Source organism: Onychostoma macrolepis, chromosome 17, assembly GCF_012432095.1.
Source record: "Onychostoma macrolepis isolate SWU-2019 chromosome 17, ASM1243209v1, whole genome shotgun sequence".
In the NCBI taxonomy this organism is placed as follows: domain Eukaryota; kingdom Metazoa; phylum Chordata; class Actinopteri; order Cypriniformes; family Cyprinidae; genus Onychostoma; species Onychostoma macrolepis.
In genome coordinates this window covers 20497878-20522141 of record NC_081171.1, presented here as the reverse complement: position 1 = coordinate 20522141, position 24264 = coordinate 20497878, and the positions used below count along the sequence as shown (strand labels likewise).

The window sequence follows — 24264 nt, the reverse complement described above, 5'->3', positions numbered from 1 at the left end:
ACTTGGCGTCGCTTTTTGATGCTCAAGGTACCCCTTAGCGTCATTTTTCGACTTGCAGGGTCCTCCGTTGCTTTAAATAGGAAACCCTTAGCGTCAATATGCCGACGCCAAAATGGGAATTTTATCGTCATAATTAAATTATATATTGGGTAATAACAGAGTCATTATTGCATATATGTTGGGGTGTGATTTTTCAATGTAAACAGCCACAACAGTTTTATTTATATTACAATATTTACACATTTGTGAGCACATAACCCAACCCCTGCCCCTAAACCTACCATTTGTCAATAAAACACAAGATATAACAGGCAGATACAACTACCGTCATAATTTATTTAAAAAATATGAATATTCCAAGTCTTCCGAGGCAAAACATTTGATTTGTGAGAGGAATAGACGCGATCGCCGTCTCCGTCCGCCGTTAAGCTCAGCCTGTGTGCTGCAGTCTGTGAGCGAATTCAAAAAATGCCGCCAGAAGAAGCCTTACGTCAGCCTTGGTTGTGAAATACTATTGGTTCTTGTGTGTCTCGTGACCGATTGCGTCATGCTGTTCTGACAGGTTATTGGCTCTTCTGTGTCTCGTGACCAATTGCCTCATGCTACGGGACTGGAGTATCTTTTGAATGAGATGTGAGCGCGTTAACAAGAGCGGGATCATTTTCAGCGATTAAAACCTTGTTTTGCTCTCTTCTTCTCACAAAGACTTCGCATGGCTTCAGAAGACTTGGAATGCAACATGACTTGTTTGTAATGCTTTTATACTGCTTGTTTATGGTCAGTTTTTGCAATAAATACCTGTGACTGCACTTATATTTGCCTGTTACGTGTTTTATGTTGTTCAGAAGTGGGTAGGTTTAGGGTAGGGGTGGGTTAGGTGCTCCAATAAAAGTATAAATGTATATAAAATGATTTATAAATTTTTTACAAATGCATGCAAACCATTAAACTAAGACAAACAACTGAAAACAACGGAGGATAACGTGTTGTCATTTTCCATAAGCGTCTTGACCTGACGCATAAAGCAAGTAACTGAAAGCAATGGAGATCCTATTTTGTCATATAATGACGCCTAGGGGCACCTTTGGCGTCTTCATAGTGACGCGAAAGGAGTTTGACCATGCTTCAGTTTTTGACGCCTTGGGAGTGAGAATGGGTTGTACTAACACAGAAGAGAAGAAATTGGGCAATAAAGTCATTATTTTTGTTTTCTTTGTGCACAAAAAGTATAGCTTCATAAAATCCACTGCTGAGCAAGTGATGAACAAAAACTCATCAGCTTGAATGTGAGTACATTTTCAGCAGATTTAAAATTTGGGTGAACTATTCCTTTAACTCATGTAATTTTAGTTACAAGCATAAAATCTATGCTTAGACCTACGCTTAGTCTCTAAAGATCTTGGGCCCTGTCATACACCAGGCGCGGCACAAGTGTTTTTGCTAGTTTCAGTCCGACGCAGTTCTCATTTTCCCGTCCTGCGCCGTGTTGTTTAAATACCAAATGCATGGGCCCATGGGCGTGCTGGTCTGAAAACGAGGTGTGTTCAGGCGCATCCTTGGTGCGTTGCTATTTTGAAGAACTGAAAATAGACTGCTCCATAGACCAACTCAATGGCGCAATATTTTTGTTATTTAAAGAGCGCGTTAGCAGAAAATGCGCCTCTGGGCAGGTCCACAATGCGCCTTCACTTTGCTTATTACACACGGGGACGCGCAGCAGCACACAAACATGCCAAATTATAAAAAAAAAAGGATTACAGTGTGAAAGAATTTGACTGTGTAGGCTACATAAATATAAAAATGTACATATTTATAATACATGTCATAATGGATAGTCATTGCGTGTATCAGAATTGGCCTATCTAATGCTTGCACATGAGCAGATTTGTGTGCTGTCTGGAGACGTGTTCAGTGTGTGCGCCTTAAAATTCCGCCGCTTAAATAGTGAATCCGCCATGGTGCGAGCGCAACTCGCTCTTAAAGGGAATGGGAGATGAGACTCTGATTGGTTTATTGCACGTTACGCCCAAAAAACACCCATTACTCATTAAGAGAATAGGGACAACCCGTTTAGATCATGAGTCCGGGCGCGCCGACCGTTTTCCCGTCGTTAAACTAGCAAAAGTGGATTTGGACACGCCCTGAGTGCACTTGCGCCGTGCGCTTTAGACCATGCGCTTAGATCATTAAAATAGGGCCCCTTGTCTTAATGCATTCATAAAATGCAATCCAAATAGAAGAAACACAAACCACTTTGTAAAGCATCCTAATTTAGCTGATTTTCATTCATGTAGTACTTATGTGGTAGTGCATAAGTAAAAACCATATTTCTTTCTTTTCACTTCAAAAGAGGCATTAGCCTGACTTTAATATATCATTTTAAGGTGTTACTTGACAGCTTCACTAAATGAGGATCGTACTGCATTGAAACATAATTAGATCAAAGGATGAGATTCTGATTTATGTTTTCAGGACCCCAAGGGGGAGATGTCCTCAAAGAAGTGTGGAATACGATCGCATATGTCTAAGTTTTTAAAGGGTAAGTTCCTAAATGCCAGGTAAAACAACAGCCAAAATTCCTGGGGTGCAAGTGTACATGATACACTTATAAAGAGACCACTAATACACTAGTCATATATCACCATGTTCTTGATTACAAAATAACAGGTTAGACACCATCCAGCTATTGATACCATATGAGATCATCACAGTGAATATTAAATTAATATTTAACATTCAGAATGTACCCAACATCAATGTCATTATCAAACTAAAATCATGAAAATATCTATTTTTATTAAAAATCTATATATTTTTTTTTTACTTCAAATAAAATAGACCTTAACTGAAATAAAATAAAACTTATTTGAAGTCAGTTATGGATGAAATATTTCTCATTTTAATTTTGTTTAACTTGATGTACTAAAATAACTAAAACTGAAAGAAAAACTCAGCGATACTAAGATGACATGCTGAATCTGCTGGGATGCAAATATAGACACTTTGCTATCCCATAAGTCCACGGGAGCTAAGGGGCCGTCAAACTTGACCAGTCCCATACCAGAATTGTATAGGTTGAAGCCATAAGCTTAACAAATGCAGGCATGGCCTCCTGGGTGAATATAACCACACCATTATCCTTCATATGATAGACACCAAACACCGTCTCAGTATGCTTCCTTAACGCTCTATGTAAATTCAGCCTTTAAAGCTTCCATTTGTTTCCCATTCTCTTAATAGCTTTATCTCTCATGCAATAACTGGAAGAGATAAAGTCATGGCAAGTTCTGTACTCGATATGGGGGCGTAAACATCTGAATGACACTCTAGATGCAAGATATTTTGTTTGTGCTTGGCATTTCTTGTATTTCAAATACTGTAGTATTTTTTAAGTTCTTTCTTTTTGGTTCTAAACTAAAATCTAGTATTGTACTCAAGAACAAGACTTCTGAAATCTGCCTGTTTAATATCAAAATGTCTAATCCATACCAGACCTCAAAATGGATGGCAGCCCTCCAGTGTCCATTGGAAACAGGAAACTCTTCACAGATGTAAAAGTACATCCATGTTTTCTTTGGATTGTGATTGGGGCTGGGGCATAGCGCTCATTTAGTGTAGTATTACATGATCTGCAGTGTGTACCACATTACTTTGTATCTTCTTTCACACAACAGGAATAATTAACACCAATCATGTAATTTACAGTAGTCATGTAATGTGTGGGTGTATCATATGTTATAGTGTCACTTTCAATGTCCTATCAAACAGTTTCCACAAAATGATTTTTGGTGATGGTTTCCACAAAATGACTTTGAATGGTTTAACATACTTTCTCCCCATTTTTTTTTTTTCATATACTAGTCAGATTTGAGATTTTGGGCAATTTGGATTTACATAACATGTTTCAGACTAGTGGAAAGAAAACATCCAAATTACATGAGTTTATTTTATTGCACTTTATCTTTGCCTTCAGTCCATATCTTTAAAGGAGCATTTCTCAAATTAAGTTTTTTTTCTCCTGCACTGAGCCCCGAATCTCCACTTCAGTAGCACTTAACAGTTTTATTCTCAACTATATTTTGAAGTTTTTTTACTGAGGGGTTTGTCCGTGTATCATACTGTATGCCAGATTTTAGATTTTAATCCTAAACACTTTAACAATACTGTTAACAGTATTTTCCGATTTATGGCGTGAATACAAACCTTTAATATGAATAAGAATTTTGAATCCATTGTTCAGATTTCTGTTCTGGAATTTGATGCAGATTAGTACATATTTAATTAGATAGATTTGCATATTTAAACATATTTTAAAACTTCTAATACAAAAAATGTTGCAATTCTTAATGTAATCAATTAACTGGAGAAGTATGGTAATATTTTAAATTCTTTATTCTATTCACCTGGGGTGCCTTAAAAATTTTCACACTTATATGAATGAATATGATTTTTTAACTAAATAATGAATAATGCACTTTTAGTTATATCAGTAGCCTGTGGAGTGGATGCCATGTCAAGCTCACTCTGAACTTGTCGCTCTGAATTAATAATATTGTATTTTCTAATTTATGTCACATTTTTTGCATTTATTCAGAAAAGAAAAAAGTAACCTTGAACTGTGGACCTAATGGCTTTTAAGTAACAGGTATGTGCTGAATGAAAAGTTGTTGAGCATTTAGAAGTATATTCTGATCATTGTTTTAAATGTGAGATTAAATGTGAACATAAAATATCAAAGAGTTATGTGCTGTCCTTACAAATTAGAAATCCAAGATGAAGATTTGAACACTAAGAGTTATTCTGAAGCTTTCTGTTTTATTCATATATATGAGGATTTCTGGTCGATGAGGATGTTCACTCGCATGCCACAAGCAAGACATTAAAGATTTTCAAAGCATCTCGCCATAGCTTCTAACATGGAAAAAAATAACGTTCGGAAGACCTTGTATGAGGAGACGGTGCTGTCTCTGAGTGATCTCAGCTGCTGTTCTGATGATGGGCTTTGTGAAGTGTACAACTGCCCGGTTACACATTAGTTTGATTGCCAGTTTGCTCTGTTCGAAGCGAGCTTTGAAGCATATCTCGAGATGAAAGCCAAACTTCTCCAGCGAGTCCATTGTAGATGGGGTTCCATATTTGCTTCAGGCACCGTGAAGACCTTCAATAATCTTCCGATACTGGCATGAACATAATATATAATTTATCACACAATGCACTGCGTTCTACAGCCTAATTCAGGGGCCCTATTTGTTCCCATGTTGACAGACTCTGCGGTTCATCCATATTTTTTTCTTTAAGGTAAGCCTTTGATGCATTCTGGGCACTTTGATAGCGAGACTGCCTGTTGTGTTGAATACTTTCCCCAATGTTCATGTGTATTACGCTTGGTAGAAATAATATGGGAGGTCACTAAAACCCCTGCAGTTGTGGCTCTTTTATCCACCAAGTCCCTCTTGGAGATGAAACAATCTTATAAAGCAAATAAAAATGTCTTTATCTTGACAAGCCCACTGTGGATATATAGCTTCTTATGTCTGGAATGTATTACATAATTATGCATCGCTATTAATATTGCATGGGCCCTCATACTCAGTACATAGTAAGTTGCCTAATTGCAGGAATGAATAATTAAGAAGCAAAGGTCTTGAGTGGGAACCATCGTGCCGCTTTTGATAAATTATTTTACGCGATTAGTTTTTAATTGCGTGAACTTTTTGTGGAGGGTGGGAGGTTATAAGTCTGTGAAACCAGTATTTTAATAACGGGGTTATTGCTTGAGGTTTTAATCCCTTGGATGGACTGCCAATATGCCATGAATCAACAAATTAAACATGCGGCTTGCAAAGTATCAGACAAGTATAGAACAGGGACTAATGATTGACCTGCAGGTCATGGTTTATATCTTTGTTCACAATGGGGAATGCTAAATAATTTCTCGGGCCGCCTCGGCTCTAGGCTTTGTAATTGTACACTATGTAAATGTGGCACTTTTAGAAGGACAATGCTTGGCCTTCAACCGAATGCTCTTATTAAAAGCACTTTGATGAAGTGTAGGAACACACATCCTTCCTAAATCCTTGGGTTCACCCCTGTGTTAATGGACCAGAAGCTGAGGTTTAATTCGCTTTGTTCATTTGTGAAATGGGCGTATAGATAACTTACTCTGTGATTGATAAAATGTACCGACACATCATTGTCAGAGTGGCTGATGACATCATACAAGCTCTGCATTGGCATTGCAAGGACAACTTACCTTAGTTTTATGTCACATGCTATAGTCTGCCCTCTGCTCTAAGATCAATGGTTATTGAGTATGATATCATAATGCACAAAGACATATTTAATTGAAATTGACATGCATGTCTTTAAAAAATGGTTGAGTCTTTAAGACATAAAAATTGCTTTGCATCAAGTTATTGGTCTGATGCTTTTAGTATTTTGAACATCGGCTGCACTAAGATCAGCTGGATCATACTTTGATGCTCTCAGATAATGTACTATTTTAAGACGAAATGTGTAGGGATGGGAATCGTAAAGACATTTAATGATTCATTTTTGGTTCTGAGACTGATTCCTCTTTAATGATTCCAGTTCCTTAGTGGTTCAATTAAGGATTCTTTTAGTACTTTTAAGTAATAAATATTTGAAAAAAGAAATGTCATTTTATTACCAATTGAAAAAATTCAATAAGTACTCAATTTAAATGTATTCTTGCAAAATGTGTGTTTGCACAATCTTTTAAATTACTTTTTAGTTTTTGTAAATCAAATTTTCATCAAATTAAAATAAATTTCATAAGCTCATGTAGTTATGTATTTGATAAATGTTGTATTTAAAGTATGCATTCTTTACACTACCATTTTGGACAGTAGGATTTTTTTTTCTTTTTTTTTCAGCAAAGATTCATTCAATTTAAAATTTTATATTGTTACAAAGATTTCTATTTCAAATAAATTATGTTCTTTTGAATTTTCTATGCATTAAAGAAACTTAAAAATGATCAGTTTCCACAAAAATATTAGGCATAACTGTTTTCAACATTGATAATAATAAGAAAATTTACACAGTATTACTACTATTTTTACTGTATTATTGATGAATGTAGCTTTGGTGAGCATATGACAAAAAAATAAAAAATAAAAATCTAACTGATCCCAAATGGTAGTGTATGTGTATTTTTATTTTAAGAAAATTGTATAGAATGGTTCTTGGTTCTCATCTCTAATAATAATATTATTATTAGTGTTTTCAAACAGGTTTCCTCAAATACTGCCTCTGCCATTGGTTAGACAACAGATCCTAAACTCCCACTCCAAATTTGGCAAAATCAAATGTCTGACATGTTCGCATGGCCTTGTTAGCCCTGGATGGTAAATATCATAACTACACCATCTGGCAGAAAAAAACATCTTTCTCCATTGATAGCCATTCATAAGTAGCCATAATATTTGACTAAAAATGTTGTCAGTAATGAAACAATAAAATACCTGACATTTCAAAATTCTAACTTCATAAGTTTGCTTAAAAGTTTTATTATGATGACTGCCAGATGGTACAGGATCATGTCACACACCTTTGGGATATATTCGCCACTTATTAGCAGGAGTTCAGACAACCTGTCTCAGAGCATTGTGTAGCCGTCATCTTAAAGCTACTTTACAGCTTCACTTTCAGTTAATTAAATGCCCAACCAAAAGTATCAAAACCCAGTTTATGTTCCTTCACCTTGAGCAGAGTCTTTGAAACCAGTAATGCAGACATTTTAGAGTTATGCAAGTCCTTAAATTGATCCCAGCTGAACTGAAAGCACCCTGTTCCTTAGGTTAACAGAATCTCCTTTCTTGATTGAAATACCATGAGTCTCGGAACTGTTGGAAACGTACAAGTCTCTCTCTCTGAAAATGCATTTTAGCACTGACATCATGCAGAACCACTAGAATGGCTTTGTTTTTTTCCACACTGCCATCCGCTTATTTCTTGTTAATGACTGGAAGAAGGGATAAAAGCCCCTAGTGTATGATAAGATGCCAGGCAGGGAGACGTTGGTGTTTCTGGGGTTTGTGCACTGATTAGATGCTCTGAGGAAATATTCTAAAAATAAAAGAGAACAGATTGGTCTATGGTGATATCATTGTTAGCTTGGTCTGGTAAGGTTTACTGCATCATTCTCAAGTAGACATTTGGCATGGAGCACCCTTAAATAACCCTAACCCACCCTTAATGAATTTATTTAAATTATAGTAATACATTTTAATTATATTTATGTAAATATTTGGATAATTTTAGAAATTGATGTTTTATTTTATTTTACTTTACTGATTTTTTCCCTGTTTGAGAAAGTATGGAATAAAGGGGGGAAATGGGTAGATGGATTCTAACTCACCATCCTTATTAAATGATTACCCAAAAAACAATTATGTTGTGATTATTTATTCAACCTCAAGTTGTTCTAAACTTGAGAAAAACAGCTTGTATAGCTGCAAATGGTGCTTTGTATCTTTCTTTGAACTGAGTCCATGAGTTAAACTTGACTAGATCAGTAAACAAGTCATTATTTTGGGCCAATTGAGAGTCAGATTGATTTGTTAATCCTAACAAAGCCACTTTATGGCTTCCGAAGACTTAACATAAAGTGCACAAGTCATATGGACCACTAGTTTATGTGTCATTTTTGACACATAAACATTTTTGTCATTTTTGACTCTTGACGTATGGAAAAGAGTTGCTTCAAGATTCTTCAGCTTGTCTAATTCTGTGTTCCACAGAAGAATGAAAAGTCATGTGGGTTCGGAACGACATGTGAGTGAGTAAATAATGAAAGAGTTTGATTTTGAACTGAAATATACCTTTAAGTCCTGGTTTTGATTGTTAATCGTTATTAGTGAAGAGTATTTAGCACAGTAGAGGGAGCCAGTGGTATTCAAACTCACTCTCCTGTTTTGTCTTTCTCACCCTCCCAACATGCTCCGGACCTACATGTATACAAACCTGTATCCTCAGGAAGATGGATGCGCGTGTTCCCAGGGCAGATGGCCATGATGCTTTGCTATGCATATGGCTCACAGATTACCACTCCAGCAGGGTGTCAGAACTGATGAGGCAGCACTGGAGCAGAGTGTTGTGCCATTTGCATTTGAGCTTTACTGCTTAGCTGCATGGATGGCCACGCTGCTTCTCATGCTTAATGTCAGAGGGTGTATCCTGAACACAAACGTGTCGGAGTGCAACCCAGGACTGCTCAGGACTGCTTTCAATACAGTTTTGCTATAGGAACAAACATTTTGATGCATTCCACTAATTTGAATGTTAATGTTGAAGTTTTTAAGTGTCATTATAAATGTTAGTATATAATTTTAATGGAATACAGTGCAGTGTTTATACTAATTTGAAATGTTTGAATGAACTCGTTGCTTGAAAATTCTCTTTAAATAGTTGAATTAGCAACTATTTTGCCTATATTTTGTTTTGTATTTGTATTATTTTATTTGTTTTGATTCATTTTTTTATTTGTTTTGCTTTATTTTGGTATTTGATTTGTTGTATTTTTTCCCATTTGTTTTATTGTTGTAATGATTTTTTAAGTTTTTTTTTTTTTTTAGTTGTTGTATTTGTTTTGTATTGGTTTTGTCTTTTTGTTTTGTTTTGATGTTTGTCCCAAATTATATCTTTATAACAAAATTGTGGAGCTGATCAAGATACTTATACAAACAGATACATATTTTGAAAGTGCTACAAAGGACATACTTTAATTTAGTGCATTTAAAATAGACTGATGTCTCTACATGCCCATGTCTTGCCCTTCCTCTGAACATCCTGCCAGAGTGAAATCTGTTTTGCATATAACGATGACCCATGTGATGAAAGATTTATGCCATTTCATTGCAGTAATATAATGTTTTATGAAGGCCATCATTTACCTGCCACGCATACTGCCCTGTTTCTGAGATCTGTCAGAATCAAGCAAATCGCAGACTAATAAATCTCACCAGACAGCAGCGATGTCAATAATTGCAGCATGTACTTTACTTATGCATATGTAAATCTACTCAGGGTATGTTTTGGTCTGTAAAGTCACAGTCTTAGTCGCCCTGCAACATCACCCAATGCCTCAACCTAATCTTGACAAGGGGAAGGACATTGTCTTTTATCTGTTCCTATCACATTTAATGAATGTACTGCCCCAAGGGACGGACACTGTATCTGATGTAAGAGAGTACAATGTTTTGCTCCCAGGTTCACGGGTGCTGGGAAACATCAAAGTCCTCTACGGCTATAGAGCTTAATTTCTGTCTGCGTAATGAGGAGAGTTAGCGAGTGCTTTCGGGTCGCTTCAAAGACAGGCTAATAATGGAATAAGTGTAAATCAAAGATATATTTTAGTCACAGCCTTATAATACACAGTCACCTGCCATTTTATGAAGAGGTGTATTATCATCAGATGAAAAACCCTCTCTATTTGCAATGCATTATGGGGTGAATGAGGGCAGGGGTTATTTTACCCTATTTGCATCAGATTACTTATTTTGTGGTGACTCACTTAAATTTTTTTCATCATCTTTATCAAAATGTACTTGATACTATGATTGGGATCATACAATACGATAAATAATAGCTTAATATAAACATAATATTATCTAATTTTCGGAAGACTATCCCTGCATTCAAATATGCCTACTTCCATACTATGGGTGAATGAGCTGAGCAATATGTCAGAATTCATTAGTATTAAAAAAAACAGTAGGCGAAAAGTACCTGGAAAGTGTGAATCTAGTGGAAACTTTACTATCCCATGAGGCCACTAGAGAGGATTCGTGAATTGCAGTGAAGTGACACAATTGATGCCGTAGGTCACATGACAGTGACAACATGGTGGATGTAGTACATCTGAATTTCATTCATAATACACACATTCATGCTGTATAGAACACTTTTTTTTAAAGCAAAATGGTACATACTGGAAATCATGCAATTTGATCTAATAGCTGTACCATGGTACCTTCATAGTACTTTATGATGAAACGGAAAAAGCATTTAAAGGGATAGTTCATACAAAAATTAAAATTACCCCATGATTGATGAATACAATTGGAGTTATATTAAAAAAATTCCTGGCTCTTCCAAGTTTTATAATAGCAATGGGGGCCGAGATTTTGAAGCCCAAAAAGTGCATCCATCCATCATAAAAAAGTGCTCCACATGGCTCCAGAGATTTAATAAAGGACTCCTGAAGTGAACCGATGTGTTTGTGTAAGTGAAATATCCATATTTAAAACTTTATAAAGTGTAATCTCTAGCTTCCGCTAACTACGCATGTTCATGAAAGAGTGGTATTGCAGCTGATAGGACGTATGCATAGCGTAAGCTCTGGCGAGAAGTGACGAACTAGCATATTCTCACCGGAGCTTACACTACACCTATGTCCTACATCATCCGCTTTTGAGCATGCATACAACAATTAGTGAAAGCTATTTTTCTCACACAAATGAATTGCTTCACTTCAGGACACCTTTATTAAACCCGGAGCCATGTGGAGCACTTTTTATGATGGATGGATGAATTTTTTTTGCTTCAAAATCTTGACCTCCATATTGTTAATATAAAAGTTTTTAATATAACTCCAATTGTATTCATCTGAAAGAAGAAAGTCATATACACTTGGATGGCTTGAGGGTGAGTGGGGTAATTTGTATTTTTAGGTAAACTATCCATTTAAGTGCTGTTAGCCTACTTTAGCCTACAAGCTTGAGGCTAAATCTTTGTTGTTTTGCCCAAAATCAAACGTGACTCATAGATTTACAGTAGATATAGTCTACATAAATATTTAAGCCTTTCAAGACAAATTGACATGATGTAAGTGAACTTGAAAAGTTTGTTTTTGTTTAGATTTTAACGTCAGCCCAGCGTTAGTATTCAGTACAATTCTTTAAAAATACTGGAGGGTTTGACTGATGATAACCATGTGTTGCTGTTTTATGCCTGATTTTGTGGCCTGAAGGCCCATACTTGCACAAAACACATTGGCATATCCTATTACTGCTGCTTAGGACCTTTATTTGAATGACCTAAGTGGGTCATTCTTGGTTGTGGGGCAGACAACAGAGAAGACCCCTCTGTCGTCCTTTTGCCCAGAGAGAGAAATCAGACTCATTTGCTGGAGGCTCAGAGGTGGCACTCATTACACCTGAGCTCTCCAATGTTTAATTGGCCTCATTAAGTGATTAACTTCACAAATTTACCTTTCCCCTCAAGGGCGCAATGCTGAGCACTCTATCACTGGGCTTCCTGGAGTCACTCCATTAAAATAACCCCCTGTCAGCGTCGAACCCCTTCCGGACCTGTTATAGGAGTTCAAGGGATGGTGTTTTAGGGTGCAGAGTGTTTCTTTCCAGCAATTTTAATGAGAAATAATTCATTTGTACTGAGGGAAATGCTACCTTTGGTGCCTGGCTGAAACCAAAGGCTGTTATTATTTCCATGGATGCGATCATTGACTCATCATATTCCGCTACGGTCCCTCTGACAGCCCGATAAAATTGGAGGTAAAGTGGCAATTCAAGTAGTTAACTTGTTAGACAACTCTACAGGCCGTGTTATTGGTTCTCTTCCTCCTCTAAAGACTGTTCGTGTAGCCTTGCACCGAGGCTGCAGGAAGGGAGCAGAGAAGCGGACAAATTGGACCCATCATTTTTCATGCACGCAGTGACATCCCCGTCAGCCAATTTCGCTCCAATAGCCTCTCTCAGGGATCATTGATATCTGCATTAGAGACCTTTGTTAAAGGTCTCATCTAAATGCATTGAAAAATGCCTCGCTCTCCTGTGTACTTCCAGCTGAAAAGGCGAGGGGGGTCTGGCTGTGTGTACTCACTGAGATTTGCCGACTTGGCTCTGTCTACATTAAGGTTTGTTTGCGGCCAGACAATGTAGTGTCCCTGAACTCTGGAGAAAACAACGGGAGAAAAACAACTACCGCAGAAGCAAATGGCAGGGCTTCTGGAGGGGCATTTGCACAGTGAGTTCTTATTGGAACATATGACAAGTCCTCCATCATGTCTATGGCACTGGTCCATCAATCTCAGTTTCACTTGAATGTTCACTATTTCGTTGTTAGAAAAAAACAGTAAAAGTAAATCTCAAGCTCTCTGCAATAAAGTCTAGTAAACTAGGCAACTGGATGGGGAGTAGAAATTTTGCCCTTCAGCTAAGTCTTAAAAGACACATTTCGAGTTTTGGTCTCCGTTTTCCATCCCACAACAACCCACCACAGGGGATCGGACAGAAAACAGTGGATTTCTTTATGTAATTCTTACATGTTCGGGAAGTTGAATTACAAGCTTTGATTGAAAGAGGCACACAAGATCCTTATAAAGTATTTTCAAATGCTTTTAAGTGAACCTTTGACTCTCTTTAATGTTAAATCGGCAATTCTCATCACTCGTAAACTTGCACTAGAACAAAATGCAATAGATGTAGTTGTCACCTGTGCACTGGACTGATCATCGCGCACAGCTTCAATTTCCATGTTAATCAAAGGTCTCGTGTCGAGTATCTCTCAACCTTTTGACTCTTAAGACACCCCATTGTCCACAATAAAAGCTGAAGGACCCATAACTTTTTCATCCGCATGAGATTTACTGGATAATGGTTAAAGGATTTATACATTGGCCATGGAGGTATTTTATTACCGTAATTTTCTCGATTTTCCCAGGACTATTATTATTATTAGGAACCTTGGATATCCTAGTTTTGAAGAACATGGAAACTCATTTTTTTCTTCTAAATAAATAAATAAATAAATGTCTTGATTTTACCTATGTAAGCTAATTTAAATGCTTGTTTTGTTTTATTTTAATTGATAAAATTATCTTTAGGCCTCTGGCGTAAAAGTTTGAAATAACCCTAGACACTCTCAGAAACAAAACGGACAATTATCTATCAATAAATTGTACAAGTTGGCTTCTTTGTCTGTTTTTTAATTTTTTTATTTTTTATTTTTTGCCTGTGTGCAATTTTAGGTAAAAATGTTTTCTAAATCACCCTGTGAAATGTCTCAACCTTTGCCGGACGACAACTGCCAGACCCTACTGCAATGCACAGACCCATAACTTTAATATGACACCGAACTCTGGAATCACTCTGAATGAAAAATCAGCCCAAGGGGGTCAGTGACGGAAAGAAATAGGGTTTCAGACCGGGTCAAGCAAAGCATACAACACTCCATACAGAAGTACGGGCAAGGCTTTCGTCTATTTTCAACCCATCGTTATTCCTCATAAATTCCAAACTAGCCTCTGACAGCATGACTGATGAGCCTGCCATTGTGAATGTCAAGAGAAATGGTCTCTCAACCCATACCTCACCGTTTCTCATTGTGTATGAGACTTAAGGTTTATGGAGGAATACAGCCATTCTGATGAGCATTACTCGCTGGGTACCAAGGGCACGCTGATCTACTGTCAGATGAAACAAGCGCCAAGGTACAATTCTTCTACCCTTGTTTTATTCTTATCCACAACAGATTAAAATGTCCAATAATATTATTCTATTTAATGCACCAGTTTACAGTAAAATGGAATTAATGTTGAGGGACAGGTATATTACTTTTATGTCTTTCCTAATGTTATGTAGAATACAATTATTAGTAGGACTATGCGCATACATGCTTATTTCATGCCAGTGAAATAACCATCAATATAAATAATGTTGCATTTCACCAGTTCACAACATGAAAATGTTGTACTTGATTCTGCGTGCAGTGTTCTGTTGCCGTACGGCCCATAGAGCCCCACTGCACAGAATCTGTGTTTCACTGGGTAACTGTATTGATTTGAATGAAGCAAGATCAATGTTCATTGGACAACAGGCTCTAAACAAGTCATTTTGGTTCCCACCCAGTTGTAAGAGTATAATAATTGGTATTTGCATTGAAAAACAGCATCTAATTATTCATTGGACAGCTGGCTATCAATCACTGGTTGGTCTGCCTTCTTTATATGATGATTGGGTCAACTTGCAAATGGGTGGGGCTTTGTTACACATGGCCAATAATTGAACTGTCGAGTGCTCAGAGAGAGACAAACAGCTAATGAAAGTCTGTTGCAACTTTTAATTTCGCATTTAGTTTGTTGTTTCTAATCTTGTTTCATACAAATTGCCATATGTTGTAAATGTAATATTTATGTTAGAGATTTAGGCTGGAATACACTACACTGTGCAGTTTAGAGATGTCAACATTAGTCACACTGCAGATTTTGGGCAGTCAGAGCTGAGATTTCATGTGTACGATGGTCACATACTCTGATTTTTTAGCTTCAGACTATGATTTTGGAGGATATCAAATGTGTTTTCATTAGCCATGCATCTCCCAGCAACAAGGCACATGTTTTGTTGTGTTTGGAATGACTTAAAAGTCTGTTGCCCAGTTTTTCTCTGTAACCATTTACTAAGGCAGCAAATGTATGATGCCTAGTGTTTTCAAATCTTTTCAGATTTTAAATCATGTAGTGTGTTGTAGCCTTAAGTAATTATACAAAACGCTGTAGATCTTAATTTTACATACTTAGCCCTAATTAGTGATTTGATTTCTGTGCTTACTCAGTCTTAAACAAGCACCAGTTGTACTGATTGTAACATTTTATAATTTCACAAGGGCTCAATGTTTGTCTAGTTAGCAGTATGGCCTTGTTAGACCCTGCTGGTAGAAATATTAACTACACCTTCTGAACTTAAAAAGCATCTTTCTCCAGTTGCGATGCCAATTATGCAGTTTAACAGTCGTTAGTACTGCAGAATGCTGCAACTGACCAATCAGAATCAAGCATTTCAGAGACCTGTGTAATAAAATATGGTTAAGTTGTAACTGCCTTTTGGGTAACTGTATACTGAACTCATTTTTATATATTAAAAGTGCAAGTCTTGCAGTGTTTCACCATAACCGGCACAGTTTCTTGAAAATACGTCTCCTCTTGCTATGACTTGGGTACCAGATCAAAAGGAATTTGTTAAGGGGAGCTGAATTCAGCAGGGGCAAATGCAAAACATATTCCCCTGTACCTTACACCACAGAGGCTCCCAACGGGCTCCCAGTGGATAATGAGGGCTGAGGCAGGTTTTAGCAACAGCTATTAGCCCACCGATTGCATATTTATGAAAGCTTTATGAAGCATTTAAGCCTCAATTCCACTAGAGCGTTATGTGCGCAGACTTGACAGCCTTCCTTAGAGATTAGTTTTCAGCTTCACAGCTAGATTGCAGTCTGCACAAATCACTTTTTTTTTCGCCGCCTGCACTCAAAGTCTCAGGCATTAACGGCTGGGTCCCGTACATGATGCGTACATGGATATCAGGCTAGTTGTTCTTGTTTGCTATGCGCTGTGGGAGGAAGGAGGAACGCAGCGGCAGGCGCTGTAGTAAATGTCATGGTTGATGAGGTCAGTAGGCCTGGCATCACTCTCACCATTACGCCAGCCCATGCAAAGCGTTGTCTCATGCTCCCTGCTGCAGTGCACGCTACATCAGCAATTCAGTTTTTAGAGCGCTTCCTGAGTTTGAGGAATATTAGATTCATTTCCTTAGCAATCTTCTGGGATATGCATGTTTATCCTCTAATACCAGCATAGCAAAAGAGAGTAAGTCTGCAGTATATAATGACTTGTATTCGAAGAAAATAATGCTGAAAAACTAGGTATAATAGATTTTTTGTTTATTTTTTACTATTGTAAAGTTCAGCTTTCAGGAGCACATAATGCATCTTGATGCAGCAATTGTCTTATGATATACTCTGATTTTTTTTGGCATCAAACCAACAGGCATAGAAAGTGAGTTAGATTCATGCAATTTTATGATAGGCCTACACCAGGTTTACATTTTATCATGACACACTGCTATTAAAAATATAAACAAAGCACAAAGTATTGACAATTAAGAAAATAAATAAAGGCAATTTGCATGAAGCTATTAAAAGGACACATTTTGACAAGTTATTTTATCTAAATATACATTTTCTGTTAATAAGTTTGGAGTTGTTGTTTTTTTAAATCTGTTTTTACATTATGCTCACCAAGCTGCATTTATTTGATCAAAAATACAGCAAAAAAGTTAATATTGTGAAATATTATTACAATCTATTATATTTTTTGTTTTTTTAAAAAGTAATTTAATCCTGTTTTGGCAAAGCTGATTTTTTTGCATCATTACTCCAGTCTTCAGTGTCACATAATCCTTCAGAAATCATTCTAATATGCTGATTTGGTGCTCAAGAAACATTTCTTATTACTCAACGCATCCTTTCGTGAAAATGGCTTTGAGGGGTTTAAGATAAAAAGAAAGGAATTAAGAGCTATGATACAAAAAGCAAAACTTGATTTTAAAAGTAAGGTAGAGGATCAGTTTGTAAATCATGATGCAAGGAGTGCTTGGCAAGGGTTAAATAAGATGATGGGGCGTGATTCAAAAGGTGTAAATAATGACATTATAGACACAGAAATTTCAAAATTGGTTGATGATTTAAACATGTTTTATGGAAGATATGATGTAATTGGAAATAGAGATAAGGTTGAGGAAACTGGTGCCAGGATTCCTGTGGGTACACCGATCTGCTTGAGAAGTGAACACACTAGAATGTGTTTTAAGCAAATCAGGTCCTGTAAAGCGCCAGGTCCAGATGGCGTTAGGGGCCATGTCTTAAAGGTTTGTGCGAATTAATTAACTGATCCTTTAACAAAATTATTTCAGTTTTTATTAAATTCTCAGATTGTGCCTAATATGTGGAAACTGTCATTTATACGGCCCATTCCTAAAATAGTGGGGGCGAAAAAATTAGAAGACTTCCGCCCTGTAGTCTTGACATCAATACTTGCTAAATGCATGGAAATGGTCATTAGTTATCATCTTAAACCGTATGTATCAGATCACCTAGATGTATTGCAATTTGTGTATAAGCCACAAAGAGGGACAGAGGATGCTACACTCACTAAAGTTGCTACACTGGTCAATAAAATTGCTAGTCACTTGCAACAAGCAAATGCATATGCACATGTTCTTTTTATTGATTACACATCTGCATTTAATACGATGCAGATACATTTACTTTTAGAACGTCTTTTAGTTTTAGGAGTGAATGGAGTAATAATAAAAATTTCTTAACAGATAGACCACAACAAGTTTGCATCAGGGGGGTTAAGTCAGATATTATGTTTTCAAATACAGGAGCACCTCAAGGATGCGTTTTGTCACCCCTATTATTTTCTTTCTATACAAATGAGATGCAAATGCAGAGTACAAATTATAAATTGAATAAATATGCAGATGATATGGCACAGGCTGCACTCTTATGGAAGGGTTGTGTTGATTAGGAGTATGAAGAGCATGTTTTGAAATTAGAAAAATGGTGCAAAGCAAGTTCTCTACTGATAAATGTTGGGAAGACAAAATAATTTATTTTAAATCACCCAGAACCCTTAACAGAAATGACGTTATGTGATCAACCAGTGGAAATTGTAATATTTGGGAACTATGATTGATTGTAAACTAAATTTTTCTGGTAATGTGGATTTTATCCGCAAGAGAGCAAATAAGAAGTTATATTTAACCCCCCAGGGTAAACAGAACAGAACCAACATAAATGTATTGCAGATATAATTAAGTTCAATAATTTAATGTAACATTAGAAATTAGTCTGATTCAAGGATAATCAGAAGGCTGAATCCTGACTGACAAGAGGAGGAGTCGGGGATGGAGGTGGGTAATTAGCTATTGAGCAAGGCGAAGCTAGTGATAATACTGAAGGACCTTATATGAGTGCCGTGATAGGTGTCGCATCCCTATAGGTAGACGTGGATCAGCCGATGCAAGCTTGACTAATGTGACCTGTCAGAACTAATGCTGACACTAGATTTCTGTCAGGACCACTATTGTCAAAGATGACTGACAATTAGCATACAATTTGGATTGGCGGTATGGTTCTGTTCTGGGCAAGAACAGCAATAACCCCCCAAAACAAAACCCTATGCCATACCCCCCAACACAAAATGACAGTGAAAATCTCAAGCCTTAAGCAATAAGCATGTAGCCCTTGAATGACAAAAATGTTGACAAAACCTGCAGACGCCATAGCCACAAGCATGTTGCCCTTAACCAGATGACCTAACGAGTATGCCGCCAATCCCTGAAAAGTTTAAGCAACATGTTCTCGCTTACAACCAGATAGCTTTAGAACAAGCATGCTCCCAATAACGATCAAACAGCTTAGGAACAAGCGTGCTCCCAATAACAACCAGACAGCTTAGGAACAAGCATGCTCCCAATAATGACCAGACAGCTTAGGAACAAGCATGCTCCCAACAACCAGAGTAAGGCATATTGTCAGTATGATCACAAGCTTAGCACGAGCACCTCACTGAAAACAACTAAAGTCTAAGCAATACAGCTGGCCTTAGCAAGCATGTTGCCAATAATCTGAGAGCATTAAAAAGGAATTTATCTTAGCTTCCTGAAGACCTTTAGAGATGAATGGAGAACGAAACATAGCCAGCTGGGACGTATGTGGATGCTTGATCTCTTATCCTTCTTCATGAGGGAATGAAGATCCCATCTGAACTTGTTCTTAGTCAGTCACATAACTCATAGAGTCCACATCAATAATATAACAATGCGTGAAGCAATGCTAACTTCCAAATAAGGCATCAATACGCGAAAACTTGCACTTTCCCCATGGTCCCTTACTTACGGTTCACCAGAGCGATCTCTCCCGGCTTAATGCGCGTTACAACAGCTTGTGCGGGGCAGTGCCTATTATATCAAGTGAAATAATGATGAAAAACATTATCAGCTTTGCCCATTGCGGTAATACGGTTTTAGAATTTTTTTGGGCAAGTCGTATTGGAGTTATTGCTGTTTATCCTTGAATGTGTGAGAAAAATAAAACACAAATTTAACCCCACTGTGAAAGCACATGTTCAAGTTAACAAACTTGAATGAATCGAGGTAAAATCCATAAGGGGAACGAATCCTCTAGCTAAATCCCCGATTGCTCAATTCCTAGTACTGAGATGGTGTTTGCTTGGCGAATTCGCCATTAATTAGCTATTGAGCAACGCGAAGCTGGTGATAATACTGAAGGACCTTATATATGAGTGCCGTGATAGGTGTCGCATCTCTGTAGGTAGACGTGGATCAGCTGATGCAAGATTGACTAACGTGACCTGCCAGAACTAACGCTGACGCTAGATTTAATCACCTTCAATCTGTTCACCTGTGTTAATCATCTCGTTTGCTCCTTTTGTTTGCCTGTCTTTATAAGCCTTCAGTTTCTAGAGTTTCTTTGTCCTGTCTAACGTTGTTTTAAGTGGTTGTATGTTCCTTGTGGACTTATTAAAGACTCTGTTTATTTTGGATTATCTGCCTCCTTTTTTCTCCTTCGAGCTCCTCACCTCGGCAACCCGTGACAGAAGACAGGACCTTTAAACATGGATGAATGAGCCAAGTTCATTGCTGTGGCTCAGGCGATTCGTACCGCTCGCCCTTGCCAGTGCCCTCGACGGTGAGGTCCTCATGACACTGTTCTGGCACGGGATCTCTTACCACCATCCAATGAAGCTCCCAGACACCTCCAACCTCGATTGGAAGGAGGCGGTCATCCGGAACCCCGCCGTCCGCAGCGAAGTCAAGCCCGCCGTCCGCAGCTGACTCAAGCCTGCCATCCGCCACCACTGACTCAATCCCCCCGTCCGCTGCACATGTGCCGCTAGGAATACTGGTGGAGTATTATAGGATGTCTTGGAGTCCAGCCCCAGAGCTCGCTCCAGTGTCAGCTCCAGCCCCAGGGCTCGCTCCAGTGTCGGCTCCAGCCCCACAATCTGCTCCTGAAAGCTATCCTGAGTCTCCGCTGGTCCCAGCCAGTCTTGCTTCTCCAGAGCGCCCTCCAGTGCCCGCTCCTCCAGAGCGCCCCCCAAAATTCCTCCGGGCATTGAAGGACCTAATTTCCCTCTGGAAAATTTTTGGGGGGCCATATGCCCATAGCTGTGGTGGCCGAGCCGGCTAAAGCCACGGAGGATCCGCCATGGCCTCCTGAGTCCCCTGATTGGTCATGGCCTCCGGAAAGGTCAGCTCCGCCATGATTTCCTGATCCGCCCTGGAGGCTCTACATGTCTCCACCCTGTTCCAGTCTTGCACCAGCCTCCAGGGTGCCTGCCTCCCCCGCAGGACTCGCCTTCCGGGAGGAGGGCAATCTGTCACATGTTTGAGTTCCTGTTTGTCCATATTTAGTTTAGTTCCTGTTCATATTATTAGTTAATCACCTTCAGCCTGTTCACCTGTGTTAATCATCTCGTTTGCTCCCTTTGTTTGCCTGTCTTTTATAAGCCTTCAGTTTCTAGAGTTTCTTTGTCCTGTCTAACGTCATTTTAAGTGGTTGTATGTTCCTTGTGGATTTATTAAAGACTCTGTTTATTTTGGATTATCTGCCTCCTTTTTTCTCCTTCAAGCTCCTCACCTCGGCAACCCATGACAATATACTTTTCTCCAGAACCCAAATGGTGTCTCAAATCATTTGTTCCTACAGCTTTGAGAGTCCTGACTAGAAGTGTGCAAGTGTACTGTGACCCATTTTCAATTTTCAACGAAACTCTATGTAAGTCTTGGGCGTTATTCTTTTATGAGCTGTGCAGACGTGCTGTTTGTAAGTCAGCACTTGTTGAGCTCAATACCTGTCATATCACAAATAACAGCTATTCTCAGACAAAGCTACTATCCATGTCTATAAACAGCTATTTGAATTTATATTACACCTGGACAGGACCTTCTCACCAATATACAACGTTGTTCAAGGGCAAACATATACCTTTTGATAGCAGCATGTTTGCTTTATGAAATATCTAAATCTGTGTACAAATGAAGGGAGAGTTTACCACGAATAGTGGGCACTTATTTGACTCCTAAACCAATTTCAAGGCCACCGTTTTTTTGCTAAATGAGATTTTAGAGGTGATTTCCACACATTGATTGTGTGACTTGCCTCAAGCATGCATAAAGATGACCTGGAAATGTTTCTTTCAGATATGTTAATGGGTTTCAGTCCCAAACAGGTTGAAAACACTTTCAAAGAGTCGCAATCATGCACATTTATATGCTAAAATGGATTAATTGGACGTCTTCAGAGACCAAAGCCAGAGAAGTCATCGGCGAGTCCGCATGCTCCATCTAAACCCAGGAGAAAGTGAATGCGAGAGGAGCAGCCTGTCAATCAATGTGCATTTCACTCGCATCGGCCCTTAATTTAATCACTGTTTAATTAGGGGCTTTCCCCGGGGGCCTGCTCTGTGAGGCTCGGTTACAGAGCTTTTTCCTTCCTGTACGGGTGCAAATATAGCCGACGGACAACTGCAGGCCACTGTCTTCACTATCTCAGCACTATTTAGCTACCTCAGGGCCTCATAAATCTGCTGATAATGTCAAGGGCAAACACATATGCATAGAAGTGATGAAAAGTGTCTGCAGGAGGTCAGTTACAACTTCACCTCAAGCGCTGAAGAAAACTTACCTCCCTCGGCCCATCCTGACTGTCATCTGGCACATGGATGAACAAAACGCCTGAGAGCTGGGGATTCTTTGAGGGAGACTAAGGTTTTATTGTGTGACAAACACATTGCGCATCTTGTAGTTGGATTACCAGATCACTTCAGACCATATATTGTGACTGCGTCTAGGGAATAACTTGAATTTAGCTCTTAAGCTACAGCAATCAATATAAATTTAGCATGGTAATAATCAGGCACTCTGGGTATAGTTCTGCAGGCCCCCTGAGCCCCTGATACAAGCTGCTGCAGGCAGCCAGTGAAGGAGAACAACTACTGCTACTCAGCTCTCTCTCTCTCTCTCTCTCTCTCTCTCTCTCTCTCTAATTTTCTCATTCACGCTCTCGCTCTCTTATTTACTCAGTCCCATCCCATACTGCCACACTTTAAGTCTCACAAAACAAGAAAAACAGACCATTGCACACTGAGGTCAAGTTTAGCATTAGCATTTAGCATTTCTGTTTGAGAGAGTCAGGCTTGGGGAGGAATGTAAGTCAAACATGCTCAAGCTATTAACAAACTGAATCGTTGTGATGGCCACTACAAAAAATGCTATCGTTGAGTGTGATTTTAAAAGATTTGGTTTGAAAAACAATGTAATTTTACTTGTTGGTAACATTTTGTTAGCATAGGCCTACTCTAGAGTCATTTAAATGAAGAGCAATATTTTTGTCAGTTAAGGCTTAAATGTTGTGCGTTATTCCACACAAAGCTTTTGTATGGTTTCAGAAAACGTTTATGATACTTTTATTGTTATTTTTTGAAATACTGTTCATTGTAATTGCATGGAATAGATTGACCAGAACCAAACAAAATGTATTCTTTTGTTTTCTGCAGGAATCATAAGCCACGCAGATTTGGAATGATGTTGAAGTGTGTATTGTGAAAATAATTTGATTTATTATTATTATTATTTTTTAATAAACTAAAGTATATTAATGGTACCAAAAGGCTTTAAAAAAAATGCCACAGAAGCTTGAGCTCCTCTGGATTAGATCATTATTTTTTAATTTTTTAATCAGTAATTAGCAATAAAAATAAAAATAAAAAACTGGAATAAATTTTAAGAAAACTGAGATCTAAATATAGTAAGAAGAGTTTTTTTCAGTAAAAGCAAATCAGTTGTTTCTACAACTAATGGTAAAATATGTCACGGCTGCTTAATTTGCATGTGTTTGTCAAAGCTCAGTGTGAAGACATTATTTGTGTCATGCACAATGCCTAGCACAAGAACAGAGCCCTAATGCAATTGACAACCCGCTGTTCCTGACATTAATAAAGATGGAACATGTACAGGAAATTAAACTCTCACTTTCCCATCGTAATGAGATGGTATCCATCACCCAACTGTTTTCCTCACAATCAGATAAAATGATCAAATTGGAGCTGGGTCAGCCCACACACGTTGCCAGCATCAGTATCCAGCTACATTAGTCTTTAAAATGGATGAGAAACAGAATGAAATTTAATTCAAAACTATAGATGGGATTCATCACAGCTTTAAGCATGGCTTGATGTTTTAGATGAAGTTTCAGTCACTTCCTGCTGGATTGTGGAACGCAAGACCGGCCTTTCAGCCAATCACACGCTCTCTTAATAGCCCCTGGAAATGGCCTGACGTGTATTCAGGACACTGATGAGAAGATTTAGACAAAGACTTAGTGAGACAAGGATAGAACAATCCCTAGAGGGCA

General features: G+C 38.2%; 1 protein-coding gene across 10 annotated transcripts in view; it reads left to right on the top strand.

The window, feature by feature from the left end:
* The window catches only part of LOC131522658 (doublecortin domain-containing protein 2C), a 41243-nt gene extending 20687 nt beyond the window's left edge, over nucleotides 1-20556 (top strand). For 2 of the 10 annotated variants that reach the window (XM_058748285.1, XM_058748284.1), the window contains exons 10-13: nucleotides 2473-2539; nucleotides 4595-4645; nucleotides 8766-8803; nucleotides 9001-9015. In XM_058748285.1, the coding sequence (XP_058604268.1) occupies nucleotides 2473-2539; nucleotides 4595-4638 (111 nt within the window). In that variant the 3' untranslated portion in view covers nucleotides 4639-4645; nucleotides 8766-8803; nucleotides 9001-9015. Of the gene's footprint in view, nucleotides 1-2472; nucleotides 2540-4594; nucleotides 4646-8765; nucleotides 8804-9000; nucleotides 9387-14014; nucleotides 15022-20420 lie in introns of those variants that run through there. The other 8 variants (XM_058748279.1, XR_009266596.1, XM_058748280.1 and 5 more) reach the window with 8 other exon arrangements.
* The last annotated feature ends 3708 nt before the right edge of the window (nucleotides 20557-24264 follow it).